The sequence below is a fragment of the Lonchura striata genome, chromosome 2, assembly GCF_050655825.1.
Source record: "Lonchura striata isolate lonStrDom1 chromosome 2, ASM5065582v1, whole genome shotgun sequence".
Lineage (NCBI taxonomy): Eukaryota > Metazoa > Chordata > Aves > Passeriformes > Estrildidae > Lonchura > Lonchura striata.
In genome coordinates, this window is record NC_140704.1 from 86,134,428 (window position 1) to 86,146,710 (window position 12,283).

The 12,283-nt window shown below is 38.3% G+C and overlaps 1 protein-coding gene across 11 annotated transcripts in view; it reads left to right on the top strand.

Moving 5' to 3' along the window:
* Positions 1-12,283, top strand: part of SEMA5A (semaphorin 5A) — a 312,223-nt gene that overhangs the window by 236,797 nt on the left and 63,143 nt on the right. For all 11 annotated transcript variants that reach the window (XM_021546911.3, XM_021546907.3, XM_085573625.1 and 8 more), the window contains 2 exons: positions 2,127-2,270; positions 10,699-10,846. In XM_021546911.3, coding sequence (XP_021402586.1) covers positions 2,127-2,270; positions 10,699-10,846 — 292 coding nt within the window. The remainder of the gene's footprint in view (positions 1-2,126; positions 2,271-10,698; positions 10,847-12,283) is intronic.

A 12,283-nucleotide genomic window follows, 5' to 3' on the forward strand; every position in this document is an offset into this window, starting at 1 on the left:
CTTTGAAATCTCCCCTGAAATCTACTGAACCTGTGCATGAAAGGGCAAATGAGACGTTAAGAAGTGTCTCTCAGACTTTGTAAGACAGAGAACGAGTCAGAGAGCACAGAGTCATTTCAAATGCTGTGTACCAAATCACATTGTTCTCCGGTAATTTTAACAAAAGCTCTGAGAGAAAAAAGAAATCAGTGTTAGATAAAATCCAAAGTATGATACTTTTTCTCAGTTCTGTAATTCATGCAACTTTGTTTTCTGGAAGTAAGAATGGCTTACTTTTGTGGAGGTCTCATATTACCATTGTAGTTCCCCATTCTGCCCTGGAAAAAGGTTTTGATTGTATCTTTCAGTTGTATCACGATAGCAAGTTCTATTATCAGTCTGTATAGAATCTTTAGCCACTCTTTTGTCTTCTTCAGGAACTTGAACACTCTCAGAGAAAATCAGTGAGAGCAAAGAGACTCAGAACATTATGTATTTGGAACTACATCAGAAGTTCATGTTTAAAACATTTTACACATATATTATACATACTTTAATTGCAGGATGAAACATATACTGATGCATTCTGCTTATTTTCAGTGATTCTTTCTGGTTTCTTTTCTTTTTTTTCAAAATCACAATCACTTCATGATAGTGAATAAAACTGATTACATTTCTGCACAAGGTAACTGCAAGCTGTGTAAGTCAAAATAGTCTATTTTAGGAGAACTACTAAAAATCTAACAATATATTATATAACATCAGCTCAGGAGAATGATAGAAAAGATAAACATTGAAACAACAGCTGTCAGGTTTAGAAGGGAATTTGGAATGTGATTTGGGACTGGATTTGCATTCTACCTTTGTCATTATTACACTACTGTTTTAGCATCTTACTTCTATATTAGTAAGGCAATGTTTTAACTTTCGCTTTTATAATGAAACAGCAAAAGATCAATATAGTTTAATTTTTCTTTGTTTCTGTTTGCGTTCTACCAGTACAAAAACTGCAAGCTAGCCATTTAAAGCTTTGGATAACAGCTGAAGTGCATTTTTTTTTTTTTTTTTTTTTTTTTGCCTAGTACAGGATATGGAATGGAATTCCTTTTCAGATTTTTCATCTATAATATTTTTTTATAGGGTGTTTTAAGGGAGGAGGGGTGGGAGTCCTTTCCAAAATTTCATATATGCAAGCTACTGACAAGCATGTGAACTCTCTTAGCTTTTTTTAAAATAAATTTTAGGCAAGGTATTGACATTTTATCGGAATAACCTGAATTTGAAATTGAGAACTAACTGAAAATTAGAACTAATCGAAATTGAGAACTAATGCATTTTAATGCTTACTTTAGTGTCATAGAGTCATTTAGGCTGGAAAAGACACTTCAGATTGGGTCCAACCATTAAAAAGCACTGCCTAGTCCACCACTAAACTATATGCCCAAGTACAACATTTGCAAGTCTTTTAATACCTCCAGGGATGGTTGATTCCACCACTTCCCTGGACAGCATGCTCCAATGCTTGACAACCCTTTTGGTGAAGGAATTTTTCCTAATATCCAGTCTAAGTCTCTCCTGACACAACATGATACCATTTCCTCTCACTCTGTCCCTTGTTAAAATCAAGAGATCAATGCCTGGGAGAAGAAACCAGCCCCCACCTCATTACAGTCTCCTTTCAGGTAGTTGTAGAGAGCAATATGGTGTTCTCTGAGCCTCCTTTTCCCCCAGGCTTTAATCGCTTTCTTTTCAGACAAGGTAGCAAAATTTGACATTTTAATCTCTCTGGAAGTGATAGGTAATTTAAAGTTAGCTTCAGAACATTGATCCAAGAGTTTGCATATGTAGTTTACCCAGTGAAAAAAGTGACCAAAAGCAGCTAAATATCTTCATATCTTTGTAATTCTTTGTATAAGGAGGTAATTTTAGCAGTTGCTAAAATCAAAAGCAAATAAATTGCAAAGCATGGAGTATGGAATATCAGGATGCCATTATTATGGTTCAGTATTCTTGAAGAAATGGAACACGATGCAGCATTAATGACTTCTACAGAAATATTAGTAGGCCAGATTCTGCTGTCAGTCACACCTAATCAGCCATTCGCTATGTATAACAGATGACAGAGCCTGAGCTTTTTATTCTACCAGAAATGGAGGCTGGACACCATGGACTTCTTGGTCACCTTGTAGCACAACTTGTGGAATAGGCTTTCAAGTTCGTCAGCGTTCCTGCAGCAATCCAACCCCTCGACATGGAGGACGTGTCTGTGTGGGACAGAATCGTGAGGAGAGGTGAGTTATCTTTTTTCTATGCTTTTTTTTAATTTCTTCTGACCAGTTGTATTCCACAGGACATTTTTTCCTTTATTTGCCTTGGTCTTCCCTTCCCTTCCCTTCCCTTCCCTTCCCTTCCCTTCCCTTCCCTTCCCTTCCCTTCCCTTCCCTTCCCTTCCCTTCCCTTCCCTTCCCTTCCCTTCCCTTCCCTTCCCTTCCCTTCCCTTCCCTTCCCTTCCCTTCCCTTCCCTTCCCTTCCCTTCCCTTCCCTTCCCTTCCCTTCCCTTCCCTTCCCTTCCCTTCCCTTCCCTTCCCTCCCTCTTTAACTTCACTGCTGTGCAGTACAGTATCCCCATTAACAAAAGTCTGCAGCAGAACTTTATTTTGCTTAGCTTCATCCCTCCCAAGCCACCTGAGAGCTCCTGGTCGTGCCAGATGATTGGGCTAAGCAATGTGCTGCTGTCCTTTGAGACCCTAAAAATTAATTCTCCTTGAAAATTGATTACACTGTGTTTGAATTGTAACTTATCCAGCCTCAATACCTGGGATTCAGAACAAAATATAATAAGGTCACAGTATTATGTTACTGATGCTGTGAGTTCATTTTTTTTCTGTTGTAAATGCATTTCTATAACATGGAAGGAAGTTTCAAGGGCTTTGTTTTCTATTCAATACATATAATACACCTTAAAGTCAAATATCCTTAGTAGAGTTTCAAGCTTGGTAGTTATTTTTTAATTGTATATATTTTTTAACCCCTGAGCAGATCAAGTTAGCTCAGATTTTGATATCACCATGCACTGTTTTGGCACCAGAATAAGTATTTTGTCACTAGCTCAGAATGTCAAGTTCAGACCTTTCATTTTATTTTACGTGCACCCTAATTACATCTCTAATTTATGTAGACCTTACATGCATCTCTAATTTTTGTGTTTGGAGTTTTAACAAGAATTAAATATGTCTTTTAATCAAGATATAATATATTCAGATAAACTTCAACTCTTGCATGCATTATGTTGTTTCCAGAGGCATACCAGAAAGCTAGATAGCAGAAGACAAGCATTAGTGTGAAAATTTGGAGGCCTGTACCCATCCATTCCAAGAGATGTATGTGGATATGCTTCCTCCCAATATGCACTTACAGCTTACTTCAGTATTTCTGTATGGATGATGTAGTATCCTATACTGCTCTTGGACGTAAACTCAAGTCAGTAACCTTTATGCAGAGTTTCAGTGAGGCATTTAATTAAATGCCAACTCTAGCATTTCTTCAGATTAAGAGATTAATTGAAGCAAGTTTGCATTACACATTTACGTACTAACAGATCACCAGGGACCTGGTCTTTCTAGCTTTTAAATGTAAAGGATCAGTATCACAGAATGTGTGAACATGGTTTCAAGGCCATGAATAGTTACCATTTCATTCTGGAGGATAGGATTTTGTTATTTTGTAAATTGCTTTCTGAAAATAGGTTTCCCAACCAGAAAGCCATCACCATCAAACACAGATCATATCTGCTGTTATTTAGCTTTGTCCCAGTACGAATAACAGTTATTGATTTTCCTGAACTGAGAGGTCAGTCCAGGGCAGGACACAATGAGACTAAACATAAAAAAAAATAGTTATATTTGGAGAGACTTTGTGATGGTGGAGTATCAATGGCAATAGCAATTATTCATTTTAGTTTAACATGAAATAAACGTTTGATGAGAAGTTTCACAGAAATAAAGAAAACCATGGGAAATACTTTCTTAATTATATGCATTAAGAAAATGAGTGCACTGTAAAAGCAGTTACAACCTGGAAAATGACTTATGATGACTTGAAATAATAGCAGAAGGTTTGAATTTTGGTATGCAACAGTTCTGAAAGAGCAATAAGTATATGTTGCTTTGCTTTTTTAGCCTGCAGCTTATTTGTCCTTTCTATCTCCATCCAGTTCAGCAGCAATCTGGGATAAATGTGCCTGTGAGTTTACTGCAGGATGCCTTTTTCTCTCAGAGTTTTTTTTTCACTGTTTCCTGTCTGTTTGAAAGACCCTTCACTCCCAATAGCCCTTCACCTTTCTCATTCATAGCTTACTCACATTTGACTTTCCTGCCTCTTCCTTGGTTTTGTTTGTTATCCATGTTATGTCCTGACACTTTTATTGTTTTAAGTGCCTTTAATTTTTTTCCAGAGGGTGTGGTAAGTTAGGAAATCCTGACAAATAATTTGTAAAGCAGCTAGAGGAATGAGGAATCAGTTATTTGCCAGGATTTTTGTCAGTGTTAAGCCAAGTACTTGGATAAATCTTTTCAAAACTGTAAAAAGCAGAAGGTCCTGGGATATTTGCCAGTCAGAGCCTATCCCATCACCCGCAGGAGGGGAGCAGGGCAAGCCTGGAGATTGTGACCAGATCCAACCAAGAGTCTAGATCCTAGTGACATCACGACAATGAAGTCTGAAGTCCAGGTAGGAAGTTAAACCACAGGCTAGGGTTAGGATCAGGTTTAATAGAGGTCCTTGGCCCATTGGTGTGGGTGGAGGACCCAGGGGAGGCTGGTTGCGCCATTAGAGTTTTATGAGTGTCCTCATGGCTCTACCAGCTTGTAGAGAGTTTTGGGCTCCAAGGGCAATGGATTACCAGCATTTAAAGTAGTATTATTTCACTGTTTCACTCTTATTGAGTTACATGAGCGCCAAATGGAAACAGTTCCTTTGAGCCCATAACATTTAGGCAGGCTGAACAAATATTACATGTGCAGTAACTCCTGAGAAACATTTACTGTTTTTGTATCCAAAGTGCCAAGAAGCAACTTCTCAGATTTTCATATTTAAATCAACCAATGTTTATAAATAGCCTAACAGTTTACTTTTTTGATGACCCAGCTCGTATGTAAAATCAAAATATATTTTGCATTAGTAAAAATTTGAATTAGTTGGTTTACACATTGAGTGTATTTGTCTTTGTAAATGTGCGTACTCTAATCACCTTCACATGTTCAGGAGGTATAAATATAGGATTCAGTTTCCACAGCCATCTACGTGTCAAACTTTGAAAGAGCTTTTCAACAAACAGTGATTTCAGTAGAAATGCAGTACATTACTCCATAGAAAGCAAACAAAAAAAGGCAGCATATATCTGAGGTGAATTTACTTTCAGATGTGGATCCATATTCAACTTGAGAGTATTTGTTCATGTGTTAAGAGCTAAATGTTTGTCTAGGATATATTTGTTTTACCTCATAAAAGCCATGATCCTATCATGGCTAATGTATCAGGCAGCTCTGTGCTTGCTAGCCATTCCCTTGAAATCAATGGCAATATTTGCCAATTTAAAGTGTTGAGGATAGGTTAAACTGTTTCATGCTCTACTGCTAAAGAGGTGCTTCAGAAGGGGGTGGGGGGATGGAAAGCAGTTGAGAGATAACAGCAAATACTTATATTACAAAGCAAATTCCCCTTGTAGAAGTAGGTCAAAAGTGCAGCTGATGTGCATGTAGACAGAGTATGGAGAGGGAGTAAAAATAACATTGCAACAAAATTTTGTAATCAGATTTTAATTTTGTACTTAAGATTCCAGATGGAGGACATCATGATCAATTCCTTAGCAGCTTAATTTTTCTGATTTTTCCTGTGTAAGAAATACTCATTGAAGCTCCTGGAAATTCTCTAGATCTTAGTTTATAGTCTGTAGTATCCTGTCTTGACTTTATCATGGGGTGAGAATGTTTGTCCTTTCTGTGGAAGATGCTGGAGATAAGGCCTCATTAGACCCACTGGTCCCCCTACTATCTGTGCAGAAAAGAGGGACATTAAAATGTGAATCCCATGCTTTCAGTGGATGCACTTATCTTTTATTACACAGGAAAGAATAGGAAAAAAAAAAACATGGCAATTAGAAAAGTAAATTGGCTGCAGACAAGGAGTAAATGTTTGAAAGCCCTGGATATTTTGGCGTGTATAAAATGATTAGAAGCAGGACATATTGTTTTATTATTTTGTACATAGTTCTCAGCAAACATTCAGCTTTTGGGCTTGTTTCCATGAAAAAGAGGAGCAGCTGAGAGTCAAGTGCCTGCTCTGTGTAGCACTGCTTTTTTCTGAGTAGTGTGAGCAAGCCCAATCCACTTCAGCTGAGTAGCTTAAACACCACAAGGCTTTAGGCTTGCTTGTACTCCCATGGATGTCTTGTCTCCTGGGAAGTCTGTTCCCACCTCCTTGCTTTCTCTGCTCCCCCTCTTCCACAGAAGCACCTGGGACCACATGCCACCTTCCACCCCCAGAAATGGGTATTTCTGTCAGTGTAACAATCTTAATCCAGTAGGGCATGTGCATGTCATGTGCCTGCCTTCAGTTAAAGGAATGCCCAAGATGGCATTCCCATCAGCCTTGGGATGGGATGTCTGTGCATCCTAGTGAATCACCAATCATCAATCACCAGCTGGTAATCACAGAACAGTACATTGCTCAGGAAAGGATACACAGGGATGAAGCTTAGTTTGTTTTTCTTAAACACATGTTTAAGAAAATGTAGTAGTGTAACATAGTGCAAAATTACAAAATATTTCTTTAAATTACATGTCTCTGTGGAATAAAAAAGGGCATACTTGTAAGTGTCTTGCATTTAGCCCATAGTACTCACTGCTGGATAGCAGTGCTGAAATAAATGGAATAAAATGGAATAAAATAAATGGAATAAATGGATGTCTTACTAAAGGTTGAGATGTTTCTAGAAACAATAATAGTAATGCCAGTTGCACAGAAACTGTAGTTGTAAAATTTGCTGTAGGCACTAATAGCTGTGGACACAACTGGACAGAGGATGTTCACCCTTCCCCCAGTGTGACAATTCCTTTATTAAGGCATTGAACTCAGGTTCACTTCAAGGGAAATGTGAAGGGTCACTGTACAAAACCCACATTTCTCTAGGCTGTTCTCCATTCTGACCTCCCTGCTGTTAGGTTAGGGGAGAGGGCAGTGGTTTCACAGATTCAAGTTTCTTGTATTGAATGTTTTGTTGAATTACTATAAACCGTTAGCCCTGTGGGTCCTGAGAACAAAATTAAGAGGGAAAGAAAGAGCAAAAGGGAAAAAGGGTTGCTGAGTGACTTGAAATGCATCCAAGAACAGATATAATGAAACTTGGCTCAAAGCCCCATACTGTAGCACAGTTCTCAAAGATCAATTGCAGGGATGTCTCTAAGCTGTGAAAACATACCTGATGTTTTCAGAGGCTGGCTGGCTGAAATGAAAATAAGATTCTACTTGTATGCTGTGTTCGCTTTTGGTTTGTTCTCTTTTTTTTTTTTTTTTTTTTTGTTTTGTTTTGTTTTGTTTTGTTTTGTTTTTTCCTGAAAAAAAGGAAAAATTGACAATGTTGACTATTTAAAAAGGAAACAAAACTGTTTCTTAAATTAAAACTGTTTCTAAAATTAAAGTAGTTTGCATAGAGATTTTAGGGCTTTTTTTTCAGCTGCATCTTTAATTAGTGTTGGATAATAGAATTGCCAGCCCTTTGAAGTGCTTACTGTGAAGGGTCACTGTTATTAGGTTTCTTTTCTGTCTCCTGCTGAAATGAGAGAGTGGGGGTCAGGTACATAGACACTAAAAGAGCCACTGCATAGTGGTGTGACTGTCCTCGAAGTGAGATCTGTCATACCTAACTTCAAGGGTTCACGAGTGTGAATGTTTATGTGTGAGTCAGGTGTCTGATCTTCCACTGTGGTCTCTAGAAATTTAGTCAATACAGGCTGTGGAGAACAGTAATTTGTGTCCTGCTGCTTTATATTCCGTATCTTCTTCAAATCAATCATTCTAGTCTCCCTAGTTTGTATTGACAAGATTTCCATTGTCTTTAATGGCTGCTTAGATGTCTCTCTCCCATGTAGCATTTATAGTCCAAGAAAATCAATCTGTACATTGAGGGTGTATTTATATGACCTTTTCTTTAGGGTGACATAAATCATATTTTTAACTGGGCTGTTTCGTTCCATGAGCTGTTGCTCAAGTTAGATGACTACTTCATTTTTAGATAGCTAAACTGTAGATACATTTATTTTAAGGCAAGACAAGTTCCTTAATTTTTACTTCTGCATGGCTGAATGTTGGAAATTCTCAACTTCATGGCAGATTTGCTTCAGCCTTGGTGTCTCCCAAATTAACACATCTTCATTAAGAACTGAAATTATGCAAAGTTTGTGCTAATTTGACTAAATAAATGCTGATGTTACATCTATATTTTATTGACTATACATGCTCAACAAATGATCTAGAAGAAACTATCACACATTCACATAAATGACTGCATGTCACAAAGAATGTGTACAGAATGGAGTTCCAGGGAAAGAATATCCAGGCACAGAACATTCCTGTGTGTCTTTAATATAATGTGTTTACCCAAATCACACACTGAAGAATTCTGACACCAGGTTCATAAATATTGAGGTTGTGTATTTTTTCCTCCATTTCCAGAGGAAAAGTCAAGACAAGCTGTGAATAATTTTCTTAACTCTACAGAAGCAGAAAACTAAATGTCACTCCCCTATAAACCCCACTGCCAGTCTTTAGATTTTGATGGAGTTGACCAGACCTAGGGACAAAGTTTACATTTAGGCTATAGAATATGCAATAAATCTACTTTTGAATGTTACTTACACCACCAACACTATTATTTTGCCCCCCACAGAGTTCCAAATGTTTGAATTTCTTATAATGAAGGATAATGAAAAATTATAGATTGCAGTTATTGGGGCTTTCTGTTGTGGCGCGGCATGCGCTCCTCTCGCCGCGGCACTCCGAGCCGTGCCATGCTGGGCGGTAAGGGAAGAGAATGGGCGGCCGCTTCCCCCTGCAAGCTCTGCAGTTCAGTTCGTGGCGCGCGGGGACAGACGAAGGCGACACGGGACTTGGGGGTGAACGGGATGGTTTTATTCACTGAGCCCCAAGACTCCCTCGGGGGCGGGAGCAGAGGTTTTATACAGAACTCAGGAGGACGGGTGTAGGAACAGTAACCACTAAGGGAATAGCAGGGGAGGAGTTTAGGGCAGAACTAACATATTACAAACCTATCAGGGGAAACAGGGGAGTGGAATAGTAGAAATGGATCAATAGAGTGTTGAGCCTCACTAAATAGACAGGGAAAGGTCTGGAAGTTGAGGAGGGGGCTAGGGGAGAGCTAGGGAAGACTGACACTGGGGAGAGGAGGAGATTGGGGGGTTGGGGGGGGGAAACAGATATTAAACAAATATTAAATGAAAGAAAAACACACCACCGCAGCTTTCTGAATACAAGCAAAAAAACCTGTTGTATTCTTGTTGAAAATGACAACTGTTCATAATGTCATTTCTATTTTGTAGAAAATAAATAACTGGAGTATTAGAGTCAGTTTTCACTGTAGAAGAGTGCCAAGAGATGAAAACTTCTTGAAAGGGCAAGAAGACATTGGATTTTGAATGAAATTTTGAGGAAATACTTTATCAGATTGATTTGTTCATTCAGGACAGTCAATATTGTAACAAGTGCTACCCGGATGCATCCATAAAATATCAGAGAATTTCTTCAGTGTTGTGTTTCCTGACTGTGCTGTGTGTTTGTTTGATGTAAGAGCTTGGTCTCTTAGAGATCCCTAGTCACCCTAGCTGATGGCCGAAATCCTTTGGACCTGTGAAGAGGATCTTTAAAAAGCAGCATATGCTATGGCTAGAATTATTGGATGGCACACTCAAAAAATCAGGAATCTAAGATTTCTACAAAAATTGAAAAAACTCAGCTGAAGCTGGGACCTTCCCACATTTCTTCTGAATGTATTGTCCCAATAATGACAACTCAATAGTACTTCCCTCAAGAACGTACTAGGCCTTTGAATCAGTTTGCAGCTTACATGAAGATCTTTCAAAGATTATAATAGCTAAAAACACTCTTTAAAAGATAAAGTAGTAATATTATTAAAAAGTGCAGTTCTTTATGCCTAGAATCAATGTTTGACTTCTATGTTGTCTATAGGAGCAGAAATGCTATGAAAAGCAAGAAGCAAGTGTAGCTATCTGAAGATGAGAGAGATAAATCCTAATCAGTTCTTAGCTGAAGACTGATAAAAGACTGCCTGCATGAATGTTTACCTTCTGTTTGGTTGACTGCCACAGAGGCATAGCCACAACTGGTTTTAATAAAGAAGTTTGCAGTCTTGCTTATGTGACTGCAGTACAATTGCATGCATTGCATGGAATAGTCTGAAGTCACTGAATAAGCAAACAAATGCTCCACCCACACAACTGCAACCTAAAAATCCCCACTCAAATGTTTAGACACTCTGTGCAGTGCTTAATGGGTAGGGAGAGGCCCTTTGTATAAAATATTTCCCTGTACAAATATCTATGTGAATTATGCAAATAAGGGAGGTTTTGTGGGAGGTCTTGTCTTCATAATAAATAGATTCTTTGCCTGTTATTTCTCTTCTCACAGGTACTGCAATGAGCATTTGTTGTGCCCCCCTCATGTGTTTTGGACAGGCTGGGGGCCATGGGAGCGCTGCACAGCTCAATGTGGAGGAGGGATCCAGGCACGGCGCAGGACATGTGAAAATGGCCCTGACTGTCCTGGCTGCAGCGTGGTAAGAAACTTTTAGCTTTCTTTTCATTCATATATCTGTGATCATATGCCACAGATGTCTCTATGTCATAGAGTCATAAAATCATTTAAGTTTGAAAGGACCTCTAAGGTTATCAGGTCCAACCATTAACACAGCTCTGACAACTCCTCCATTGAACCATATTCCCCGGTGACTCATCTATGTTTTAAATACCTTCAGGGATGGTGACTCTGCCACTTCTCTGGGCAGTCTGTTTCAGTGCCTGACAAACCTTTCACTGCAGAAATTTTTCCTAATATCCAATGTAAACCTCTTCTGCCAAAACTTGAAGCCATTTCCACCTGTCCTAACACTAATGCTCTATGCCCAGAAAGCATCTATGTATGTCTATAAGCTGTACCCCTAACTTGAGTAGTCACCAGACTGTTTTTGTCTCTGTGTTGCTTGTGTTTGCTGAAATCCACAAAATGTATCAATGAGAAATATATATAATTCAGCTTTTTCACAGTATCATCGAGAATTTAAGCTTCTTGAGGCAAGGTTGGTGCAGATGTAGATGTGTCGTTGCAGGTTTATGGTGGGTGTTTTATTTTTATCATCAGAGTGCATAGGAACCCTAGCTAGAGCCCAGGACTCCAGTGTACCATGTTCAGCAGAGAAAAAGCTAGGTTTCACATCTAAATACATAAGGAGCCAATCAGTGAATGCATGAAAGCATCAGGAAAGTGCTGGGGTGAAATTGGATAGTATTAGTGATCTTGGCACAGCAGCAGCCTCACAGCTGTCAGGCTTTGAATTTACACTGGGATTATTTGAATGCATAGAAGTGCTTTATTGATACCCAGTTTATTAAGAGAAACATATGGGAAAACATGTAGAGGATTTTTCTTATATCCAAACAAATAGGAGTGGGTAGGCAAAGAGGTAGAATTTTTTTTTTACTATTAAACCAGTTTTTACATGTCTTAATTTCAGAGAGGCCTAATTCTGAGTTTTGTCATAATCTGTGGTCTGTTTGTTAGATTGGCAGTAATTCAATACTAAGGAAAGGATAATTTATTACCTTTGAAGGATAATTTGAAGGTTTTGTGCATTTTCCCAGGATTTGTTCTCTTTTTAAAATTTATTCTGATGACAGAACTGCATTTTGAGTAGATTAAAAACATCCAAGGGGCTTGTTCTTTTATTTCAGTTAAACTTTAAGAATTAACCCAATAACTTAGAATTCTATCAAGTTTTCAAAAATATTTTTCTGTTCTGATGGTTCACCAAAAAAGCAGACATATGATTGAGATCTACTGTTAAACCTTCCTGACTTGCACTGAATATAGCACAATGTGAAGGTTTTCTCCCTCACTTGTTCCTATTTATCCTATAATCATGTTTTTGAAATATATCAGCATTTTATTTTGCAGAGAATCTCCTTATGGTCTTAAATCAAAAATATGTGGGTCTAAT